This window comes from Brienomyrus brachyistius, chromosome 9 (genome assembly GCF_023856365.1).
Source record: "Brienomyrus brachyistius isolate T26 chromosome 9, BBRACH_0.4, whole genome shotgun sequence".
NCBI lineage: Eukaryota > Metazoa > Chordata > Actinopteri > Osteoglossiformes > Mormyridae > Brienomyrus > Brienomyrus brachyistius.
The window spans coordinates 20,266,449-20,292,589 of NC_064541.1; the positions used below are offsets into that span (position 1 = coordinate 20,266,449).

A 26,141-nucleotide genomic window follows, 5' to 3' on the forward strand; every position below is an offset into this window, starting at 1 on the left:
TCTTAAAACCTCTTCTACTTGTTACAATAAATAAAAGAGTTATTCAGCACCACTAAGTAGGAACAAAATGAGTTTAATATCGCGTGCTTTCGAGTAATCCTCCCTAGAGTAAAGAGAAGAAACTGCACCATGAAATTGATCGGGAAGACATAAGCTACGTGTGTCCGTGCGTGCGTGTTTGCGTGTGTCTGCGCGTGAATTTTATGTAATTTAGCATCAAAATGCCTTCTGCAACGTAAACTGCGTGTAATTAACTGCCACCACAATTAGCCGAGTAACGTATAGAAATCAGAATGCCCACTGTACCATGAAATAATGCACATCGCTGTAAAAGAACAGAAACGAGTACTTCTGCGTTCCCACCGTACGGCACGTCACATACACAGGCGTAAAATTCCGCAGGCGGGGATATATCTGCTGTCATATATTGAGCAGAAAAAATCATGGAAGGCATTTATTGTAACACAGAGTGTTACATCAGACATTTTGCGAGATTAATTTTAAAATATTACAGATCACAGTGTGTAACATTCAGTATTTAGGCCTAGAATTTAACAGATTAATCTGAAATACAGTGCATCTAATGTAGAGTTGCGGAAAATGTGAGTTATTTTATGTATGTTTCATTTACTTAAGCACATAAGTTAATATGCTGGACTTAATGACACAATAACCCATTTAAGTGCGCATTTTTTTTTAAATGTCTAGGACCTTCTAGAGCACAGCATTTACATGTGACCGAGTTTATCTGTAACAAACGCTTCGTCATTTCTACACTTAATCGGAAAGTGCCATGTCACGTGTTTGTATTCAGACTACCATAAGGTAAGGGAGGGTAAGAGCTTTTATATAATAAGTTTTATAAAATACGTTTTTGGAGGAACTGGGATAAATTAATTGTAGAATTTAAATGAGCTATTTTCTCGTATATTGAAAATTCATAGTTATTTGTTTCACAAAATACTTATAAAATCTTGATGCACAGCTAGTTCATTAAGTTCCCCTCACAGCCAAAAAAAATATAAATTGAGCAAAGGAGGCTATTTGGACGTTTATGAAATAATTTCATATAACAGTAATTTATTGCTTCATAGTTATTTGTACAGTGACTTACCTGATAACATTTTGTTTGTTTCTGCTATTATTACTTAACAGATGTCCAGTCGCTCCCTGGGGTCAATGCTATCTGTCAGCCTAAATGACTGACCTATAGTCTCTATTGTACAAATGTTTCTCCATGTGCAAGCTGGTCAGGAATCAGCCCCGAAACATTGAAGGACTGGTCTTACAGTTGATCATCCGTGAGCCAAACAGTCTGTCACATTATAAAAAATATCATGTCCTTTCTAATAATTCCAACTAATCATCGGAGCACGTAATATGAAAGACAGCGCGTGAGCAACAATTCTAAATCATAGTTAAACTTAATGCATCTTCTCCTTTAGTCACACCCATCCAGCTGGATAAGACTCTGAACAGCGATTCATTGTTGTTGCTTTCATTTTCTCCCCAAAATGGAGAGTTAAATTTGTATAGTTTATAGAATAGGATTAATTACTTTACAAGCGATACATTCCTAAGAAAGATCATCAGTTCCGGGGATTTGCTTCTATCGGAACTAACTTTGATCTGATGGACAGTCAATCCTTGATTTATTTGGTTGTCATTTTTGTGAATTATGTCTATACTATTGCGTATAAAGAAGACTTTTATGTTTTCTATGGAGGAAAAAACATGGTTTGATTTTTTATTATGGTTTATAATAACACAACTGCCACGTGACAGTGACAATTTTTACTTTCACGATCAATATGTCGTATGGACAAATTCCCCAAAGTTTACTAGCCCATTGGTAAGAAAAGCAAAATTTTCCAGACTCCAACCAAAATTTTGCGCTGTGAAACGCTTCATGTCGGTAGAGCAGGTGCTCACTGCCCTACGCATATCACAGGGTCATTCACTGGTAGAGGTGGTGTATGTTATTTTTAAAATTATACAGGCTGAGTGACGTTTGGTCCAGGAAGGTTAATTTAGCTGCTTGGGTTTTACTGCGCCAGAGTGCAGCACTTCCAGCACAGCAAGCGGGGCGGTTGGATGCGGCGGTGCGCTCGTGCCGCAGTTCTGTCCGTTCACCGGGAGGTCGGAGGTAGCAGATGTCCGTCTGTGGGGCGAAGTGTGAGCGGAGCCAGTAGAGGTAGCACTACAGACACGGGGGCCCAAATGGTGTGACAAAGGATGTGCAGGAAGCGTCTCTCTGCCTGGCTGAGCCCCGCGAGGGCTGCTGGTCTGCCAGCGTGGGGGGGGTGGGGGCTGGGGTGGTTGCGGGGGGGGGGGGGAGGGGGGGGGGGTGAAGGATGACCAGTGGCTACATTTGTGATCACTGATGTACGCCAAATGCAAACATGAGCGGATATATATACACAAATGCAGTACAAATTGACTACTAATATTAACTGTCTTAAGAAGCAGCACTCAGAGGATGTAAAGAAGTTAATATTCTGTGTTTTATATATATAATACTTTTTTTTTCATCGTAATCAGCAGCACTCTTCTGACCAAGGAAATTAAACATGTTTGATTCAACAATTACACTAACACATATTTGCACCAGTTATGCCTCTTTACGTTTCAAAGTTCGCAAATGTAGGAAAATACACATTATAAATGATATTATACATGCTTCAATAGAACTTTATTAATTATGTTCAAATCAAATAATCATTCTTGTTAAGTTAGGCCAAGAGCATTGTGACTTGTTAAGCTAAGGGCTTAGTTATTTACTTTACTCTAAAATGTCTGGAACATGGCGTTTAGATGTATGAGGAATAAAGTTCCTAAAAGTTTCAGAAAAACACAAAGTAAATGTAGGTGACTGTAATAAATGTTTGTAACAGGCTGGTATTATAACAGAACCGAGTCAAAGAAAGACCTTCACGTCATTTTCAGTGGTGTTCTGACTTGATAACCAAAGGCATTGTCAGTATTTGAACCATATATAAGCGAGCCGATTAACAGGACACATCATTTGACCAATTTGAATTTAGAAAAGTCCTCTTGACATGTCAAACTGCTGGAGTGTTTTTTTTTAGTATAGTTTTTATACGAGCCAAATGTTGGCCCCTTCTTGGGGTTTTTGAAGTACAATGTGAGAATGCCCGAGGATGGGTGTGCGCCATGACTTACAATGAAGCAAAGCGTCAGACCATAAACACTGACATAAATGTCTGTTTAGAAAAAATGGCCAGTTAACAATCTTTTGACTGCCCACTCCTCTGAGCCTTTGTTGGGGATCGATCAGGCAGCTGCTACCGGGGTTGTCAGACTGGAGGGCTGCCCTTCTGGCTTGTAAATCAACCTTCTCTTAGAAGACCTATCCCCCCACCCCCACTCATCAACAAAAACACTGAGAAAAGTTTCGATAACATGAATACGTGGATAATCAGTATTCACTGTACAACAAGTATCAAATTGCAAATTGTTCTTGAGAACTACCGATTACTTGTGAATGGTGAAATGTTACTAGGGGTGCTAGATAACCAATTGTATTTTTAAAAATTCAACTAGACTTAGTCTTTTCCAGTGTTCAGTAGTAAAATATTTAAATGCTTGTCAGAGTTAACAATCAAAGACCTCGTTGTGACTGTACTTACACGTTAACTGCAGCCTTTGTTTGACGAAATCATTCTTACACACCGCAGGCATCACTCTTTCATTATTTTTCAAAATCTAGATTTTGTGGTTTCTTAAAAAAACTAAAAAGACTTATTGTTTGTGCAGACTGAAGGAACTATGCCAAAACAGCACAATGGGGGAAATCTCGAACTACATTTTGAACTTCTGAACATAAATGCAATGTAAAGATGATATTGGTATTATTACTGTCATACAGCAATTCAAATATCGTTAAATACAGTTAAGTAATAAATACTCACTTTGTAGTAATATGCTTTATTGGACGTTTTGTATAGTTTTTCTTTGTCAAAAAGGGAAAAATGAAAATATATTTTAATATCTTTTACCAGCGATGATTATGTTTTGTTTTAAAGGTACATAGGAAGTCCTAAATGAATGAATACATTCGTAGGCTATGCGCACAAAAAGCTAAACTACTATAGATGAAATGAAGTAAACTGGTAATGATAATGTGAAGTCTGTTTTTTATTCGCATAAAATGCAAACTGAGTGTGTGTTATTAGCACATTTATTATAACATTGAATTTATTTCGGGTATGGGACCCTGGATCGGCGAATTTTTCCACACTACACAGCCTCGCGCGCTTGCGTGAGTGCGTGCGTGCGCGCGCTTGTATGTATGCGCACTATTTTTTCTGCTTCGGTAAGTTAAAACGATGACGGCTGCTGTGTCCGTTCCTGTGCATTTACGTGGGCGTCAGTCTGAAGGTTAACGGCGAGCTCAAACACGTCCGCCGCGGCTTTACTCCTGCGCCTCCTGTCTCGTGCTTTTCATCGACACGCGCGCACACAGCCGTTAAGCCCCGCAGTCTGCCAGAATGGCAGGTTCTAAGGCAAATAAATGAAGCGACCACATAAAGTTAAGTACTCGGGATTACTCTGTTTTTTGAACCTCTTGTAATTATCCTCTTGAAGGCATTTTGTCCGTCCAGGATAATAGTGGAAGTTGGTGTCCGCCTGTCAGCACTAAAGTGTCGGTGGAGGGAGTTAACGGGAGGAGAATGAGTACTGAATGGTGGCTTTCATTGTTATTCAGACTGTACACAGGCAATGGAAGGAAAATGTTATAACACCTTAGATGATAACAATCTTGACTTTATTTTGCACGTTATAGTGCTTTTGTATAAAGGAAGACCTGTAATAATTATATTCCCAACGATGCATTAATGCTCGCTCTTTTGTTTTCTGGATTTCAACCTAAAATACTTACCTTTCTTCAAGCTATCTTGTTGATGATGTACACGGGTAGCAACCTCCTGGAAACTGTAAATGAAAAATCTGCAACAGAAAAAAAAGCAATTAAACTTTTAATCTACAATTTCCCAGGGGGGAAGGTTATCTTCTTCAGTGATACTTTTAAAAATGATTTAATCATAGAATGGATAGTTGTCCTTGTCCTTTACATCATCTGACAACTGTTTTTAATCAGACGGCATCCTTTTTCTAGAAGAATATTTATGCAGAATTGTTAGAAGGAGCTGGCTGCTATCGGAATAAATCATGCCGACAGTGTCTGGGTCTGCAGCCATTGATGCCGTCATACTAATGCCACAAGAGCCTTGCATTTGTACCCGTAATTACATTCAGTCATTAGCATGGTACCTATTACATCAATAGGTTCTTACAAATGCTTAATTAACGTTGGACTGTTACTGTTGATGTTTTATATACGCAGAAATCAGGCGATGTTCTCTACGGCACTTTGATCGACATCAAACTTTTATCCAAAGCCTTCAGTGTTCATTGAAAGCGTAAGTCCCACGTTTGTGGCAGAGTGCGGAGGCTTTCTGCTCTTTTCTAGGTGAGAATACAGGTGCAGCACAAAGCCAGCTTCGCAGTTTAATCACCGCATCCCCAGCAAAGTATTGACAGTTGTCCTGCGGAGGCCATTAGAGTTCTTGTCCAAGGTTAAATGAAATTGCAGTTTATCAGCAAAGCATTGAGAAAATAAGGCAACATGCTCAGGACCGTTGATTAATGTGGAGCGCGATCATCACCGGGGGGGTTCATTAAGCTATACATCAACATGGTAATTTAACATGTCATCATGCCTGCTGTCTCCTGTTCCTGCTCGTCGTGGGGGTGTGTGTGACACCCCTCCGTGGTCACTCTCATCACCCCCACATGGAGATGGTGTCAGAAGTAGCATCAACATTCACTCCAATCCCCATGTATCTACATCCTGCCCTATATCTAGACCTTTGTTTAGTCATTCATGAAATGTGATAAAAGAGATCAAATGAAATTGTTTGAACTTTACCCTGCAAACATGCCAGGTTTATATTATTGTAGGTTTTTGTTCTACTTTTAATTTTTGAGATATGACAGATATACATCATCATGCAGTGTATTGAACACATAGATAGATAGATAGATAGATAGATAGATAGATAGATAGATAGATAGATAGATAGATAGATAGATAGATAGATAGACAAACAGACAAAATATAGCACTTAGTTTATTGACCATTTAAATGTAATATATAACTGCTATTTTGTCTGACATGTTCTGATCTGGATGTGTATTGAGTTTTGCAGATTAAATATGCTAGTAAATTTTTTCTTTTTTGCTTCCTGTGGGAATCACAAAGAAATAATTCTGCTTCCTCATCTCTTTGGTCTTTAACCTTCTGCCAGTTTTTCCTGATTGATTTCCTGTTTCTTTTTATCTCCTTCCCAATCGCCGCCGACATCCGGCCTCCTAATCACGCTGCCTTTTGATCACTCGCGGCTCTGCGGAATCAGACCTGCATAAATTAAGGCATGCAAATAACGGCCAGCTACTGGTGTCGTTTATTATCAAGGATTTGTTTACTGAAGGATAATTGATAGTGCCTGGGGGGCTGGGGGACACTGTGGGGGGGGGGGGGGGGCAGTGAGGAGCGAGGGATGAATCACAGCCAGAGAGTCACTTGATAAGGAGCTGAAAGTCGCCCGTAATTAAGCTGGGCACTGGAGACCAATTGTTTATGGAATGATTTTGCTGTAGCTAATTGACACTAATTGTTTAATCTGATTTTCGTCCTCTCCACATGATGGCCGGCGTGTGAACAGCGCACCGCATTTCAGAAGTGACGTACAGTTAATGGGATGCAATCTCACGTTTTCACATTCACTTAACCCTTTGTGTAATGCAGTTAAACACGTTCAGGAGGAGCTGGTGGACCTGAAAAAAATGACGGCCTGTTAGTGCAATCAGTCTTCAGTAAATGACATAGAAGGCCACCCTGTTACATATATGTAAACAAATATTTTCAAAGGAGTAGCTGAAGGGTTTCAGATGATCCAAAATAGGATGTAAGTTAATCATTCAAAGACATAATAGTCTTCATTGTAATTACCTAGTTAACAACCTGTGACCAAAGGAATGTCACATTAATTATGTCAGCGTTTTAATTACATAGCCAAGAAACTTCCATTCATTTGTTAGAATTAAGTGATCAGTGTTAACACACCACAGCACGCAACAACGAAACGTGTCCTTCGCATTTAACCCATGTGTGACATCGTGACACAGCATGGGGCAGCTAATTCAGCGCCCGGGGAGCAGGGCTTGGGGGCGCTACCTTGCTCAGGGTACCTCAGTGGCACCTTGCTGGTCGGGATTCGAATCTGCAGTCTTTCAATTACAAGTGCGCTTCCCTAGCCATCAAGCTGCCACTACCCACGTTATATTATATGCCCACATTATAGGTATAGACAAGCTTTTTGGAGTATGAATATATGACCATTTTTACAAATCACGATTGATATTGATCAACAATGAGTAATTAAAAGTAATTACAAACGAATTCTGCACTACATATTATTTAAAACGCGTAGGTGTCACTGGCCCACTGATAATCACGGCTCACTGATGATGGTGATAAGAATGATGCAGGCAGATGCTGATTTTTGTCAACTGGAGATTTATTCACTATTTTAGGCTAAACTGTTGACATTGGTCACCATGTTATTTATGTAAATGTGAATGTGGGAGAGAAAGGAGTGGCTGTTTTGGGGGAGAGGGACCAGGGACAAACCAGAAGCTCACCTCTGTGAAGTTCATCGAAAGTTAATTGCTTAAAGGTTAATTATTCACTTGCTGTCATTTAGTGTGTGTGAGTGGGATGAAACGGGCTCTCGTCAGTTATTATGGACGGAGAGCTTTTCAGCTGTGATTGGAGATCGGCATTCCTGTTACAAGCCAAGCTTGTAATAAACTCCCAACGATGTCTCCTGTGCTGTGTGGATCCACTGTTCAGGTACAAACCCAGCATTTCTTCTCTTGCTTGAGTCCTTCGGGTTTTGCATGGTTTGCTGCCACCACCAACTTGGCCCCAGTTGCACAATAGAAAAAAAAATAAGATGTGTACAGCAAGTAAGCAAAGCACACATCTGTCTGTGAAAGCGAATTAGACGACTGTGAGGATTGGGTTGTGCCGTCGTAAGTAAGAAACAGAGGAGGATTTTAACCTGCACTGAACAGAGATGAATAACCTCTGCAATGCTTTCTATTTGTTCCCTTAAAATAAGGCAATGAGTTTAAAAAATCATCTCTTTTCCCAGAGCCGCCTTATTCCTTGTATTGTGGCATTAAACCAACAGAGTGACTTATTGCACAAGCCATCGATCTGACCCCGCCCTCCGGAGCCGGTTGATTTTCAGATGTTGCCACATTTATATGGGATAGTCCAAGGAGGAGCTACCTGGCGCTCCATATGGGTTTCTTTCCATAGTGTAAAGACAGGTGTGCCCTGTGCAAAACAGCATCCTTTCTTTTTCCTGGTACCATGTGCTTCCTGGCATAAGCCTTTCTGGAAAATGGATGGATTCACATGGGATTAAATAAGGACAAAAACATTCAATGCTCAGATTGCCTGATAACTCAGTTCGTGGTAAAAGAGCTTGTCTGAGTTTTGTCCTCATAAAGTAACTGGCTACCTTTACAAAGACAATCGATATTGTGTTTCAAACATTTTGTCTGACGGTCCACAAAACTTCAGCTTCATCTCAGTGTCGAGTGCCTCTGGTCGGCCTGTGTCACTGAGACTGTACTAGCCCTTGATATAATTTCAGTCGGCATTTATTTTCTCATGTCTGTTTTGAGTGAAGTTTTCTGATTTATGATAGAAAGCTGTCTTCACTTTGTACTGATAATTGGATGCTATTGAAAGGATGAGTTTTATTGATTTTATTGTCGGGCATCATTGAACCATGCCTTCCACAGTGAGTAGGTTTCTGCAGGGACGGGATCAATGCATTTGAGTTTTCTCTACTGGTTTTTATTTACTAGATTCATCATTGATCGAAACAAACAATCACTTAGGGCATTTTTGTCAGTTTGTTACAACGTTTCATTAGCTCAATGCAACGCACTTCAGTACGTTCAATGCTTTGGGTAATGTGATTCCCATAATAACACAATGAAACTAAGGTGTCGACCCAGGGGTAGCTAAAGCCGTGATTGGAAGAAAAAAAAATCCAGAATAGCATGTGTCTGAGATGGAACAAATCAATGGTAAATGATCAGAAAAGCAAAATACTGTATGCAAATACTGAATTGGGCATCGATATCTGTGGGCTGGGAACAGTGACCCCACATGTAGTCCTGAAGACCACTCCATGCCTGGGCAGAGAGCACCAAATAGACAGAGGTGCTGGGTAGGTATCTACCTACCAACTATAACTCCTTACCCAGGGCAGCAGTGAGTTTGGAACCTTTTGATTTGCTCAAAATAAATGAGTAAATTCTACCTGTTCACTCAAAAGGGTTCATATGTTGGCTAATTCATTTTAGTATATTTTAATGATATCTTGGTATTTTCAATTATCAACCACTGACTCAAAGAAATCAAGATACGATTCTTGCTAAGCAAATTAAAATGCTGTACCCTAAGCTGTGATACGACCAGGAAGAAGAACATATCTCCTCTTCCCTATTTTTGTTTGTGCTTTCAGCAAAAGTTCACACACCCAATTTGGAATTCTGATTTGGACTTTTAATCTTAACTAAAGATACCAGTTTTACTCCCGTTAAGGCAATACTTCACCTTCAGATGGATAACCTGAGGAATGTGCCTTGGGGAGGCTGCCTGCCTTTTACTATTAATATTACAATCTAACACGAGTGCTTCAGATGCTGTGGGTTAGCCAACCTTTGTCTGGGTTATTTCTTTCTGTGTTGGGAGAAAGGTCAGTGTCCTATCCTACTGGGAGGCTCTTGATTGAATTTAATCAGGATATACTTGTTATTCTGGGTGGTGAGTTTTTTTTTTTATTTGCTGGACGATAAGTTAATTTCCCTAGTGACCTTTGTGCAATAAAATACTATTATCTGTTCCGGGAGGAACTGAAAGGAAGCAAATTAGCTTTCTCAGCTATGTGTTGTCACTAAGGTGATCAGTGTGTATACATTTATTTTCTTTAATTAGATTAACAGTTCAGGGCAGAGATTGTCTGAGGAAGGTAAGGTGGCAGAAATGTCCTCTTTTGTGTTTTTAACATTCAACGAAACTTAGCACTGGACTCAATTTCGCACAATTTAGATAAGAAATTTAATTTACAAAAAGTCCTTATAAAAAGCACACAGCTACACACAGAAAACCCACGCATGAGTAGGTTGAGCATGTGAGGCTAGTATATTTCGATTTTTCTTATTTTTAAATATATTAACTATAGCCATGTTTTAACGTAGGTTAATTTTCAAGCTATCTAACCTCCACGGCACTTGTGGGAAATACCTCCATTAAATAAGTTCCAAAGGCCTCCCAAGCTCATGCTATTTTGTCCAAACTGAAAGGGAAGCTAATAGCTAAAGTGGTCGACTTGGACATTTCTCAAATCTAGGCACGAACATCTGCCATCCAATACTCTGGAATGTGTGACTGCACTTACACCTGCGTAATCCTTCCTGTTGACGATGAAATTAATTTGTCAGCAGAGCTGCAGATAACTTCGGTGTTCAGTTTCGAACCAAACGCAGAACACTGCTGAGAGTTCCTTTTTCACGTTTTATGTTCCAATGCTACATGCTTCCCCCAAGTGCCTCTCACGTTCTCCTCAATGAGAGACAGACCGAAATGTGTGTGTAAATTAAGACTACGCAAAGGAGCCGAGGAAACAGCTCGAATGAAAGCGTGACGGCTACCGATCGACAGCGCGGGCCCCCTTCTTCGTTATCCTCCTGGTGCTGGTGATTAATAGAGCTCTGACTCACCATTTACAAAATCGTATCCACCTGCCGTACCTTGTGGGGTCTGCATTTCGGGTTCCCTGTGGGGCTACCCCGACTGCGAGGTCAGTGCTTGGAGGAACGCGCTGAATGCGATGCACTGCTGCCCACAGGAATCTCCTTTATCATTAGCCCATTGTCCGTTTGCTCCTCGACTGGTCCGTCAGCCCATTCAGGCATTGTCACGGCCACCTATATTATATCCTGTGTAGGCAGGACATTCATGTATTTTTTTTTTTAATCCATTGTCATTCACATGCTGCTGAGAGCCCGGCTCGGGATGTGAGAGCACCGGCCCCTTTCTGCTCCTCACAGGCTCAGCAGGGAACTTCCTTTTTTATGTCACTGAAACTCCTGTATGTGTAATCCGTGGGGCTGGGGGAGAGCAGGCTGGCGAGGGGCTCGGGGCCTTCCCAGTGAGTCGGCTCCCTCTTCCCTCTCAGTCTGCACACATGGCACAGACGACGACAGGCAAACACAGAACATTGACAACACCAATCTGAAGTCTGCCTGCCTGTGCTGTCTAACCATTAGCCTGAATTTACCTCAGTACTTTATGTAAAGCTGTACTGCCCAGTTATGTCCTGAGGAGGGTTCCCCCTTGAATATAGTTCCTCCCAGGGGATATCCCTACCTTCCCTTGTGGCCATAGCCTCAGTCTTTCTCCCTGGAGACCTGGAGCCCGAGTGCTTTGTGACAATGCTACATGCTAAAGCCGCTACTGAAATGACTAACTGAAACGAGTGTTTCATTTGTTATTGGAATTCTCAGTAGCATCAGGTGTAGTTTAGTCTAAAACGAAGGTTCTTAAAGGTTGCCTTCAAATTTAACGGTTAACTGGCTTTTATTTGTTTAATACGTCAGATCAGGCTGCCACTCGACATCATTCAGCAGGCAGGTAAACACACTTCATCCACGTGACGCTCGGTAGGTGCCACAGCGCTGCACTCGGAATGTCAGGAGGTGGACACAGAGGTGTAGGGACAGGACAGGCAAGGCAGGCAATAGCCTGGGGCTCAGTGAGCTGGGGGGGGTCCCTGAGGGCAGCAATTACATGGTACATTACAGCAAAATCTGCTTTATTTGTGTACCCTGTTTTTCACAGTAAACTGAAAATAAAGGAACTGTATTTATTAAATACTATTTGTTGATATTATTAATTTAGACTTCATGCTAAAATAGTAGTCATACATTTTACCGTGTTTTGCGAACTTGACCTGATATCAGACGTATCTTTTGAGTTATTATTATTTTTTCCCCAGAATTCTCAAGGCACAAATGCTATATAATGTATGGTGGGTCTGTCCAACTGCACCGTGTGCGAGGCACGCTGGTCAGTCAGGTGATCAGTGAATGTCTGCCGTGGAGGAGGAAGGTTGGCGCTGTGATACCAACGCGGATGGTACCGGTCAGGCTGGCGGCTGATGTTAGGAATGTCGGAGGCCTGCTGCGATAATCTCATTAAGCGTGACTCTGCTGGCCTCCTTGCTGGGGCAACAGGGATGGACAGTTACGGTGTCCCACAGAAACCATCGCTCTGCCCCGAAAAGCAGCCCGAACAAGAGCAGCAGCATTATAAGGCTGTTTTAGTGACAGAACAATCCGCAGGTGCCTCTGAATCCGAAGCCACTCCTTTTAACCTTGAAGTAACCAATTTAAAAATGCACACTTACAGAAAATAATACTCAAAAGGGATTTAAATCTCAATAAAAAAACTATGTTGGCTTTTGATACAAAAAGACATGATAATTAGATGAGCAGTGCACAGTGAAGCACTGCACAGTGAAGCACTACACAGTGAAGCACTACACAATGAAGTACTGCACAGTGAAGCACTACACAGTGAAGTGGTGCACAGCTTAACTCTTCATTAAAAATGGAAAATATTGTAAAACAAAGTTGCACATCCAGATCAACACTCATCATTTTGACCACTGGATTGCTTAAAAAATGGGTTAATTTTTATAACTGGATCATACCCCATGGTTGCATGAAATTGTCTTGACTAAAATGATATTTGGCACTTAGGTTCTGGTATTTGGTTTGGTTTAAGTAAAAAATGCTGCTATTTCACAGTTTGTTTGCAAAGAGCGCTTTTTGACGTCTTTGTTGGTGAATCGACGCAAGCCTGAAGAGAGAATTGTCGATGGAGCAATTTTCCATCCATCCATCCATTTTCCAAACCGCTTATCCTACTGGATCGCGGGGGGTCCGGAGCCTATCCCGAATTTACATTTATTCAAGGTCTTGAAATCTGATTTCATAAACTTAGTTGTCAGTCATTGGTTGCTAGGTGTGGCAGTGGAAATTAATAATCTATTATGAAAGACAATCCTCTGTCAAGTGTGTTCAAGTGTGCTCAGACCTCTCTTCAGATAAGAGCTTGTTAAAGTTCTTAATACTCCAGCCGAGTGGAATTTCATGCAGAACTCGGTACAGCTAGCGATGAGTTATTCGTAACACCTAGACACTCCAGAAGTATAAACCCCATCGGGCTGTGCCCCCAGGGTTTTCTGCGTCGAAACAAGAAACGTTTGCAGTAACTTAATAACAGAGTGGGGAAGGTCCTGGCAGAGGCCAGCCACTTCGTGCCTGGGGGGCACATCCTGGGTCATTATCTTCATCCTGTAGTGGAGCTTGTCATTTTGAGAATTTTCAGACAAATGTTGCCGTAACGTCTGTTCTGATTATAATGTATGACGGGTCGTTTTCCTTTTTTTCCCCAAGGACAGCACTCAAGATTTACAAGATTTATTGCGGTGTTTGTGCCAGTCAGGCTCAAATTTAAACCTTTACACACGTGCTGTGAGATGCTTTTTGCCAGAAGCATTTGGTCCTAGCAAAAGCATTTGGGCCTAACAGGACAAGGTCTTAGTATGCATACTTTCGACAGACATCAAAAATGTACATATTGTTTGTTCATTTGACTTTAATTTGGGTTTTGGTTTTGCCGTGCAATACTTTTCTTGCCGCCTGTTTTTCATTCCCTGGCTCAGAAAAGATGATGCATCTAAATGAAAGTGTCTGAACGAACGTGTTCAAAAGAAAAGCAGCTAGATGGTATTTAAATTGCTGTCCGGACCACCCCTCTTCCCAGCTTATTCACTTTCCTCTCCGTTTTATCTCCCAGTTCATCGAGGGCTGGACAGTCTTCTAGGGATTCCCGATCTTGAGGAAAAGTCATATTGGGTGGAAAAATCATCCGGGGCAAAGTGTGACATGTCATGAAAGGTGAAGACTAGCCGGCTATCAGCCATGTATCTGTTTGTCTGATAAAGTCTTCACTGGGCTCTCCATGCAGCAACATCCCATCATAAATAAAAAGAAGAGACAGAGGCCTTTGTCACTGTTTATCTGGCCAGCTTTTCTTCCTCGCCCTTGATTTCCTCTTCAGAAAATTGATGCACCCTTAAATGGAAGCGGGCGACTTGACAGGTAATGGTTAGCGTGATAACTGCTCAGATTTCATCACACACCACTTCTTTTCTTTCTTTTTTTTTATCTGCGGGTGCAATTGAAGGAACTTTCAGCCAGATTACCTGTCATCCAGAGCATCAGATAAAAGCGGCAAGCCGGAGAGAGCCGCTGCTACTCCCGGTGGCGATGCGGAGTAAAAGGGGTCTGGCGAGAGGCTCGGAACGCGTGAGGTACATGGGGAGCTGGGTTTTCATCTTGCCTGATACTGCTGAGAAATGTCATCATCCTTCAGCCATGTTTATGCATGTGGGTGCCGATCGCATCAAATTAAATAAAACGCAAATGAACAGAGTACGCTGCCTGTTCCTTTTGCTAACCCCAGTGAGACCTTCCAGATTAACTTTACCTGCCTGACTGCATTGTACCAACTATAAAGTTTGGTGGAGGAGGCCTAATGGTATGGGGTTGTTTTTCAGCGGCTGGGCTCGGCCCCATAGTTCCAGCGAAGGAAACTCTTAATGCTTCGACATGCCAAGATACTGGGGACAATTCTAGGATTCAAACTTTGTGGGTACATTTTGGGGAAGGCGTTTTTCTGTTCAGCTTGCTGTTCAAGCAAGGTACATAAAGACAAAGTTGGGTGAGTTTGGTGTGGATAAACTTGACTGGCCCACATAGATCCCTGACCTCATCCCAATCAAACACCTTTAGAATGAACTAGAATAGAGATTGTGAGCCAGGCCTTCACATCTAACATCACTGCCTGACCTCACAAATGCTTTTCTGGATGAATAAGCAAAAATTCCCACAGCCACACTCCAGAATCTTGTGTAAAGCGCCCAGAAGAGTGGTAGCTGTTATAGCTGCAAAGTGGGGACCAACTTCGCATTCATGCCTATGGATATAGAATAGGATGTCATAAAAGTTCCTGTGGGTGTAATGGCCTGGTGTCCCAATACTTTTGTCTATATAGGGTATATAGTCACATGCCATATAAAGACGTTTCGTTCAACAACTGATGACGGTTTTGCCATAAGATTATAATAGGACTCAAAAATTCCTCTTGCCTAGCAACATCATAACGTCACAGCACTGCACATTCCTCATGTTTTTGCAGTGATGCTGCTGTAAACAAACCCACTGTGCTGCCGATCGTATATACAGTATAGTACAGTATATACAATTATGTACTATACATAATGCATGATAATAAACATGTTACTTGTTTATGCATTTACTATACTGGGTTTTTTATCATCATTTAAGAAAGTACTTCTTCTACTCTAAAAATAGTTTACCGTGTCCTAGTTGTGTAGTAGCTATACCATCTACTGTAGGTTTGTGTAAGCACACTATGCTGTAGCTACTTGTAGGTTAGCACACTATGCTGTAGGCACTTGTAGGTAAGCAGACTATGCTGTAGGTACTTGTAGGTAAGCAGACTATGCTGTAGCTACTTGTAGGTTAGCACACTATGCTGTAGCTACTTGTAGGTTAGCACACTATGCTGTAGGTACTTGTAGGTAAGCAGACTATGCTGTAGGTACTTGTAGGTAAGCAGACTATGCTGTAGGTACTTGTAGGTAAGCAGACTATGCTGTAGGTACTTGTAGGTTAATACACTATGCTGTAGGTACTTGTAGGTTAGCACACTATGCTGTAGGTACTTGTAGGTAAGCAGACTATGCTGTAGGTACTTGTAGGTAAGCAGACTATGCTGTAGGTACTTGTAGGTTAATACACTATGCTGTAGGTACTTGTAGGTTAGCACACTATGCTGTAGGTACTTGTAGGTTAGCACACTATGCTGTAGGTACTTGTAGGTTAGCACACTATGCTGTAGGTACTTGTAGGTAAGCACACTATGCTGTAGGCACTTGTAGGTTAGCACACTATGCTGTAGGTAAGCACACTAACAGCGGAATCACCTAACAACGCATTTCTCAGTACACATCATTGTTGTTATGCGATGCATGACTGTATTGATTCTGGTAAGTAAAACTGAACTGTACATACTGTATATACACACACACACACACACACACACACACACATACACATTTCCACTTCATTATTGTTACAACCAAGGTATGCAGGAGGTCGTCATCTTGGGATTAGTTTTCCCCATAGAAATGAATGGAGAGCCCCGACAAAGATATAATTACTTGTGTGTGTGTGTGTGTGTGTGTGTGTGTGTGTGTGTGTATAGCACATTTAAAACATCTGTTGTGCCAAATTACTGTATGAACCATAAGAAAGTGAAATCCTTATACTAGCTGCAGTAAAGATCACAAATCGAAAGCTTAAACATTAAGGAAATGGCACTTTGCCCAAATGATCAGAGCGCAGGAATGACTGAGGGTCTTTGTTTGATTATTTGCTTTATGTTAACATTATTATTATACATGTTGAAGGGGAGTGTTTGAAAACAGGGGCTTCTATTCAGGCACATTTTCGAGACACCAGAGTGCCGGGTGTTTCCTTCCCGTCTGAGAACCGCGTGACCACATCTAACAGGGCACAGTTTTCTTGCAAATGTGTGGCCTTTTTTTACAGCTATTAATGTATTATAGACACTCTGTTAGCGTTACATAAAACGTCACATTTCAGACGGCGAGCGTCTCAGCTGAGGGAAACAGCTGCAGGGGCCTGACAATGCATTAAGTATCTGCTCCTTTTAGATAGTTAAATTGTGCATGAAATGTTGCTGGCACTGCGTCCTCCCAGGCTGCACTGATTAGGGAACATCTGTTACATTGGGAGGAATCCGTGTCGTTCCTAATTAGCTGTCAGGCGGAGGCGCGTCCTGCCTGATGGCACCGCGATCTGCCACAGGTTCCTCTCCCCGTCCTGTCACCTGTCTGTCCCCCTCCCCCAAGCCCCCCCCCCCCCCCCCCCAAACTCCCTCTCCCAGCAATCAGTTGTAATTAAAGGCCAAGCTGCATGTGGAAGGCTGGTGTCATCACTGCACCCATCTGTATAGCCCCTCATCCTCGTTGCCCCTTACCCTGGGACAGCGGCTGCTCCCTGAACGAGCCCCGAAATTGCTCAGTACTGCCACCATGTGCCCCTTGACCCATACCTGCTCTAATATTCAAGCCCCAAACATTCGCACCTCTGAAAGAAAGGGAGAATGTCCTTGATACCTTACACTCCCAAAATAACCTGCCTTCCATAAGTATAATTTACTGTGCTTTTCCCACAAGATGGACTGTCAAAAACCATCCTTCCCAGGGCGTATTGCTGCCTTGTGCCATATTCTGCCTGGGATGCTGCCCCCCCACTTTCCATATCCTTCAGAAATATGGAAGCTGGAAGATGAATGGATAGATAGATTGTCAGAAGCTACCATTTTCTGATGTACTTGTATGGAATGTGCAGTTGTTTGTTTACTGTTGTGTTCAGTGAATCTCCATCAGGGTTAAAGGAAGGAAGTATAATGAGCTGTGATACAGTGAGATAAATTACTGGTCATCATTAGTAATTTTTAGGCAGGAAATTGTCCATGCAGTATGAGGACTGTTTTTTTAAACAGGTTACATAAATCTAAATTAAATTGAGCAAATGCAGGGAGTGGAAGTGATTGTCCGCTTTATGTTCTCAGAGGGTGACCATATTTTGGTTTGCAAAAAGAGAGGAGTGGGGCAGGACAAAGAAAGAAGCCCCATGTGTGCCCCCAGAAAGTATTCTGACTGTAGAAAGCAAATGTCAACATGAAACACTGAAATCCTGGACATTTCAGGCAATTCTAGGTCCCAAAAGTAAGGACACGTCCGGGAAAAACAGAGCGTATGCTCACGCTAATTTCTCAAGTCTTGCAACAAATTAGCATTGTGATGAATTAGCAGTTAGCACTGCGCAATCTTAGTGTGGCGAGTGGTGGTGAGAGAAATACTGCCAAATAGTACCAAACAATGGTACCAATAGCCATACGTTAGTCCGACTACGCCACCCCAGGTATTACACCCAGAGAAAGTTAAATCGCCCTATCCCCGGGCAAAGGCACACTGGTCCGTTCACCAGAAACAGCGGAGAGACGTTGTTCCAAACACACACACTTTTATTACACAATAAAACCATAAAAAGAGTAATCAGTCGATCCCAGCACCGTAAGCTTGGAACACCGCCGCGTACCAGCAGCCACTTCCTGCCGATCTAAGGCTGGGCACCGGGACCTAGAACAGCCAGAGTCGGGCGGGCACAAGCGAGGAGGGAAAAAGATGTAACCACAAACCAAACAAAATCACGCAAAACCCAAAGGAAACACTGCAGTCTAAAAGAAACAAATAAAATACAAAACCATTACATTAATACACAATAAAAATCCCATTCAAAACAGAACAAATGTAACACAAACATAATACAATCAAAACAAAAACACAAACCCTTAGGAAGCGGGGGACCAGTCAGACTCTCCAACCCCCGCTCGCACTCATGTGGGCACGCACACCCCCCTGCCCCCAGCTATGGACCCGCTTGCGACTCACCCTGCTATAGGCTAGACAGAGTATGGACAAACCGGAAGCGCAAAGCGCGAAACGGTGCAAATGTCACTAGGCAGCAGCAATAAGGCAAAATAAAGCTGAGTCGCCGCTAGGCAGAGCAGGGCGCAGTCGCCGCTAGGCAGAGCAGGGCGCAGTCGCCGCTAGGCAGAGCAGGGCGCAGTCGCCGCTAGGCAGAGCAGGGCACAGCCGCCGCTAGGCAGAGCAGCAGTAGTTCCACGCGAGATGAAGCAGCTGTCAACCCCACGCCACAACACACGGGACCCGGGCTGAACACACCAAGGTAAAATGTCCGCAGACGAACAGGAGATCCAGCAATTAAGGTGACCGCCGCCAAGGAGCCTAGAACATTGGTGCCAGGGTAACCCTTATAGTCTGAGCGCCCTCTCCGATTGGCCACTCCCCTCCAGAACTTAATTAGGCACACACCTCATTTCCTTCTCCTGCTACAGTCTACCCCCCATCTCTTTATCGTCGCCCCGACGATAACACAAGCCAACAAAAGAACCCACTACATCCAGGGCCTAAACAAAGCAATCATGGCATTAGATGCAGTATCTGCAGAGCGCACAGCCCCGTGTACCTCCCCCAAAGACCTAGGCAAGCGATGGATATTAGAATGCCGGCCAGCAGTAGATCGTACTGTCCGCCGAAGGGCCACCCCACCAAGATCTACATTACCAACTAGTGGGTCCACTGAGGAAGCGGATGGTTGCCTGGTTAGGGTCGAATCCACTGGACGAGCGTGAACAGGCTCCACCTCACCCGGTATCCGAGTCACCTGTGGAATAGCTACCGAACCCAAAGCTGGAACTGACGAGATCACAGTTGGACTGTGATCTTCCAGCCCTAAACACAACAGATCACCAGCCACTGAATCCTCCTCCTCTGACTGTGGCGAGTCCATTGGTGGTGGAAAACTAACCACCACACCCGTAGGAAGGTCCCTTCCAACCACCGCCTTCAGTAGATTGCGATGAACTCGCCTTACCTTAGACTGACCATGCAGGGGGGCCACAGTATACACGGAGCCGCCAGAATCAGGTACCTGTAAGATTTTGTACATTACCGAACCCCACAAATCCTGAATTTTATGCCGACCCTTGGCACTGGTCTCCCGCAACAGCACGCACTGACCCTCAGCCAGAGGAACCTCCCGGACATGCTGATCGTAATTCCTTTTCCGACGGGCTGCAGCCACCCTTAACCGTTCTCTCACACCGTCAACCACAACCTGTAATCGGGCCTGATGTTCCTTGACCCACTCATGAACACATCCCCTACCGGGATCCTGAACTCTACCAAGCAGAAAATCCACTGGGAGCCGAGGCTCCTGGCCAAACATCAAGAAAAAGGGGGACTCACCGGTGGCCTGATGGGGAGTTGTATTATAGCAGTACACTAACTGCGGCAAACAGGAATGCCAGTCCCGCTTGCGAGACACCGGCAGCGCGCGAAGTAAATTATGAAGCGTCCTATTGAACCTTTCACACTGTCCATTCCCCGCCGGATGGTATGGGGTAGTGCGAGAACGTTCAATGCCATAAAGATCACAAAGCTGCCGGATCAACAAGCTCTCAAAATTTCGGCCTTGGTCGGAATGAATCCGAGCTGGAACCTCATTCTTGTAAAACCATTCCGAAACCAAAACCTGCGCTACGGTCGAGGCACGTTGATCTCGAGTGGGAATGGCCAGGGTGTACTTACTAAAGATGTCTGTCATCACCAAAACATTTTCTAGGCCATTACAAGCAGGCTCCAATACGGTATAATCTATTGCCAAGATTTCGTTAGGCTTTGATGCCAAAAGATGCCCCATGTAGCTATGAGCCACCGGCTGATTGTCCTTCGCAACTTGGCATCTCTCACACATCTGACACCAACCAGCCACCTCTGAAGACATACTGGGCCAATAACACCGTGAACGCAAAAGCCCCAAGGTCCGCTCTACCCCCTGGTGGCCATGCTCCTGATGGAGCTGTGTCAAGACCTCCTCCTTCAATGCAGCTGGTAGCAGCAGCTGAAATTCAACCTCTCCCCCATCAGGGTGAAAGATCTGCCGATACAAAATTCCGTCCCTCTCCACCAACCGACCCCATTGCCGCAACACCACCAATACACGCTGGGAAAGCTGTTTCCGCTCCTCAAAATTGGGGCGCTGCTTCCGCCTCCAAAACACCAAGACCTCCTTCAAAGTGGGGTCAGCTTGCTGAAGAGCACGGATGTCAGCCAGAGAATGCCCTGGCAAGACTGTAATTGCCGCTTGAGTCCCTGGAACCTGATGGGACTGCAAAGCGTGCCGTAAGGGCCCAGGGAGTAAAGTGCCAGGGACCATACCTTCCATTCCCTGAGCACTAGATGGATGCTGACGTGACAAAGCATCTGCATTTGTATTACTCTTCCCTGACCGATACTTGATCTCGAAGTCAAAAACCGCAAGCTGAGCAGCCCACCGTTGCTCCGTCGCTCCAAGTTTTGCAGTGGACAAATGACTCAATGGGTTGTTATCGGTGTAGACAACACACTTCTGCCCCAACAGGTACTCCCGAAACTTTTCGGTCATAGCCCATTTCAATGCCAAAAACTCCAGTTTCATAGAACTGTAGTTTTGCATGTTACGCTCAGTCGGCCTCAACCCTCGACTGGCAAAAGCTATAGGTCTGACCCTATTGTCCTGTTCCTGTGAAAGTACTGCTCCCAGGCCGCCATAACTGGCATCAACCTCCAGAATAAATGGCTGTGAAAAATCTGCATAAGCAAGCACCGGCGCGGTAGTGAGCTTGGTCTTAAGAGCTTCAAAGCTATCACGACATTCTGCAGTCCAGCTCTCAATCAGACCCTGTCCTCCCTTCCCCTTGGTCTTTGAGCCACTAAGCTCTCCAACCAGCCTATGTAGGGGGGCAGCCAACTTGGCAAAACCCTCTACAAAACGCCTATAGTAACTAGCAAAACCCAGGAAAGAGCGCAGCCCTGATACAGTACTGGGAAGCGGCCACCTAGCCACTACTTCTACCTTGGCTGGATCCGTAGAGACCCCCTCCTTAGAGATCACATGGCCAAGGTAGCGTGCCTCAGACTGAAGGAAAGCACATTTGCTCAGTTTGACCTTGAGACCCTCCTGCTGGAGACGGTTCAACACTACCTCCAACCTCTCCAGATGCTGCTCTACGGTGGAGGAAAACACCACGATATCGTCCAGATATAGCAATAAAGACTGGCCCTGTTGGTCACCAAACATCCTCTGCATCAACCGCTGAAACGTGCTCGGAGCATTACATAAACCAAATGGCATACGATTGAATTCAAACAGCCCAAAGGGCGTACAGAATGCTGTCTTTGGACGATCCTGCTCTGCCACCATTACTTGATTATAGCCACTAGCCAGATCTAGAGTAGAAAACCAGCGGGCCCCAGTAAGGGCATCAAGAGACTCCTCAATCCGAGGCAGGGGAAAAGCATCCTTTCTGGTCTTACTATTCAACTGCCTATAGTCTACGCACAAGCGCAAACTGCCATCCTTTTTCCGGACCAGAACAATAGGGGAAGCATAGGGACTACTGCTTTCCGTAATCACCTGAGCTTCCAAAAGCTGATTAATATGCCCTTTCACCAGCTCGTACTCTGAAGGTGGTATGCGCCTATAGCGCTGCCTAACTGGGACCTCATCCAGTAGTGGAATCTCATGCATAATCAGATCTGTACAACCCAAATCCCCCTCGTCAACTGAAAACACTGACACGAATTTTCTTAGCAGGGTTTTTACTAGGATCTGTGTCTCAACCGGGAGCGAGGACAGGTCCAGAGCCTCCACTGGATCCATAGTGGCTGTGGTCGCAGCCTGAAATGCCGTAGTGGGTACCCCCGGAGGCACCTCCGTGACTCCAGCAGGGAGGCTCACCACGCTAACTGCACCTAATGTACCTAAAAAGGTACGAGGGTAAAGAAGCACATCAGTGGCCCCTACATTGATGACAGAAATGTACACTGTGCCCCGCAGCACCTGAACCAATGCCGGGGAAGCAAGAAGCCCAGCAGGCAAACCAGCCTCTGGAGGTTCAAACATTACAGTGCTACCAGAAAGCTGCTCCGAGCATGTTGCGGCCACCAACTTCATGGTCCCACCTGGAACGCGACAGGCCCTCCCACCCCGGACCTTGGCCCTACCCGAAACCGGAGGAGCCAACTCCTGAGCATGACACTGACATAATGCCTGCACCACTGGTTCAGGGACCTGAAACGAGCCAGGTTGTTCAAACAACAACGCACCATGCTGGGAAAACAACTCTCGATAACACCTCCTAATCACATTCATACCCAGTATACCTGGAAATTGAGATGGTAAACTGCCAGGGGGATCCCTGACCACAAGTATCCCACAGCCCAGCATCCACTTTCCACACAGGTTAACATCTAGCTCCAGATAACCAATATATGGAATAGCTAGTCCATTGGCAGCTCGAAGCTCCAACCAACGGCAATCCTGTAGTCGCTCATGACCCAAAGGCACAAAATATTGCTGAAAGAAGCTCTGAGTGATAGTAGACACCATTGATCCAGTGTCAACCAAACAGGGCACCCTTACGCCACTCATGTCTACCTCCAAGTGGGGGCAGGATGACATTAACCGGGAGGCATTCCCCAAATTACTTGAGCCAGAAACAATCCCCACAGAACTTTGGCCCCCCAGTTCAGTGGGCACTAGTTTTCCGACGGCTGCACCGGATGGGGCTGACTATTGGGCTGTGAGGATATCCTCTGCCGGGGCAAGTTACCAGAGCGAATGCGCAAACCATCACACTCCCTAGCGAAGTGACCGGGCTGCTGACAACGCCGACATATTACTGGATCCTTCTGGGGTGCACGATCACGCTGACTGGAATTCTGCAACCGAGCCACACTCTGGGTGAGCTGAGACAACTGCTTCTGCTGACACGTCAGTAACGCTCTCACTTCCTCCATTGCAGTCAAATGGGATGAATTACCAGCACCCTGGGGACCACCATGAACCCCATACTGAACACCAAGCACTGCTGGCACGGAACTACTCCGTCCGTGTGCAGCACGGGACAAACCCTCACGCTCCCACCTGATAGCCTCCCCTCGGACATCCAACAACGTAGCCATAGGCTGCCGGCGCACTAATTGTTTCAATTCACGGCGCAAAGCACCATCTAGTACGTGTTCAATAAATTGATCCCGCAGCAACAAATCTGCATTCTCCATATCGGCCGGTGCACGCTGTTTTACAGCCTCCATAAGGCCCATTAAAGCCAAGGAAAACTCCTGAAGAGACTCCCCGTCCTCTTGCCTTCTAGCAAAGAAAGCTTGCTGTAAAGACACATAGGATTCAGTACACCCGTACAGTTCCTTTAGAACTGCTATTATCTTTACTGGGTCTGTTCTGTCCTGAGGACGGTACTTTATCTCCTCCTTTGCCTCGCCCTCCAAATGGTCAAACAAGAAGAATGCCTGATCTGCCATGGACAAATGACGTGCCCTCATACTGGCCTCCACTTCCTCCAGCCACTCCATTAACCCTATTCCTGTTCTCCCTCTAAAAATGGGGCATTTCCTATCCCTAGGGACGAGAACCAAACGTTCGACTACAGGGGTACCCCTACTGGGTACAGTAAAGTGACTGGGGTTAACACTAGCACTAGGCCCTGGGGCAACAGAAACCGGCTCCTGGCGCAGCCTATCATTCTCAGCTTGCAGTTGTAAAACAAGCTCCCTCAATTCCTGTAACTCCTCCGCCATACCTATAATTTAACCAAGGCTGGGCTAATCCAGTATGATGGTAGCGCTCAAATTATTACAGCTACGCGAACCCGTATCTTGGGCAAACCTTCACCAAGCCACCCAAAACGATCCACAAGGAACAAACTGCTGCTCTGCCTCTCCAAACTGACGACACCCTAAAAAAACAAAAATTACAGAAACTCAATTAAAAGGAACACACGTCTCCGCTGAAAGATGATCCTGCCGACTACGCCAAGATGTGGCGAGTGGTGGTGAGAGAAATACTGCCAAATAGTACCAAACAATGGTACCAATAGCCATACGTTAGTCCGACTACGCCACCCCAGGTATTACACCCAGAGAAAGTTAAATCGCCCTATCCCCGGGCAAAGGCACACTGGTCCGTTCACCAGAAACAGCGGAGAGACGTTGTTCCAAACACACACACTTTTATTACACAATAAAACCATAAAAAGAGTAATCAGTCGATCCCAGCACCGTAAGCTTGGAGCACCGCCGCGTACCAGCAGCCACTTCCTGCCGATCTAAGGCTGGGCACCGGGACCTAGAACAGCCAGAGTCGGGCGGGCACAAGCGAGGAGGGAAAAAGATGTAACCGCAAACCAAACAAAATCACGCAAAACCCAAAGGAAACACTGCAGTCTAAAAGAAACAAATAAAATACAAAACCATTACATTAATACACAATAAAAATCCCATTCAAAACAGAACAAATGTAACAACACAAACATAATACAATCAAAACAAAAACACAAACCCTTAGGAAGCGGGGGACCAGTCAGACTCTCCAACCCCCGCTCGCACTCATGTGGGCACGCACACCCCCCTGCCCCCAGCTATGGACCCGCTTGCGACTCACCCTGCTATAGGCTAGACAGAGTATGGACAAACCGGAAGCGCAAAGCGCGAAACGGTGCAAATGTCACTAGGCAGCAGCAATAAGGCAAAATAAAGCTGAGCCGCCGCTAGGCAGAGCAGGGCGCAGTCGCCGCTAGGCAGAGCAGGGCGCAGTTGCCGCTAGGCAGAGCAGCAGTAGTTCCACGCGAGATGAAGCAGCTGTCAACCCCACGCCACAACACACGGGACCCGGGCTGAACACACCAAGGTAAAATGTCCGCAGACGAACAGGAGATCCAGCAATTAAGGTGACCGCCGCCAAGGAGCCTAGAACATTGGTGCCAGGGTAACCCTTATAGTCTGAGCGCCCTCTCCGATTGGCCACTCCCCTCCAGAACTTAATTAGGCACACACCTCATTTCCTTCTCCTGCTACATTAGGTAGCAGCCGCACGGTGCATACAGCATCAGAAGCAAGCATATGACTCAAAGCCATCATGACAGATCTGCTAGTTGGCACTGTCAGCCTGTTCTCACTCCCTCCGCTAACCATGCTACTGCTCACTGGAGGCGAAGCACTGCTCATCGCTACTCTGCTATCGGCTACTGCTCACTGGAGGCGAAGCACTGCTCATCGCTACTCTGCTATCGGCTACTGCTCACTGGAGGTGAAGCACTGCTCATCGCTACTCTGCTATCGGCTACTGCTCACTGGAGG

At 44.8% G+C, this 26,141-nt stretch overlaps 1 protein-coding gene across 1 annotated transcript; it reads right to left on the bottom strand.

Annotated features, from left to right (window-relative positions):
- Positions 1 to 22,790: 22,790 nt before the first annotated feature.
- LOC125748791 (uncharacterized) lies at positions 22,791 to 25,661 on the bottom strand. The gene is made up of 2 exons (XM_049025418.1): positions 25,447 to 25,661; positions 22,791 to 25,131 (listed from the first exon to the last, which is right to left on the bottom strand). Exon 2 carries the CDS (start codon positions 24,582 to 24,584, stop codon positions 23,526 to 23,528), a length of 1,059 nt encoding a protein of 352 aa, XP_048881375.1. The 5' UTR covers positions 24,585 to 25,131; positions 25,447 to 25,661; the 3' UTR covers positions 22,791 to 23,525.
- Positions 25,662 to 26,141: the final 480 nt, after the last annotated feature.

Bases quoted from the DNA above. Each gene is read 5' to 3' on its own strand.
- LOC125748791 (XM_049025418.1), bottom strand. From the start codon at position 24,584: ATGGCGGAGGAGTTACAGGAATTGAGGGAGCTTGTTTTACAACTGCAA.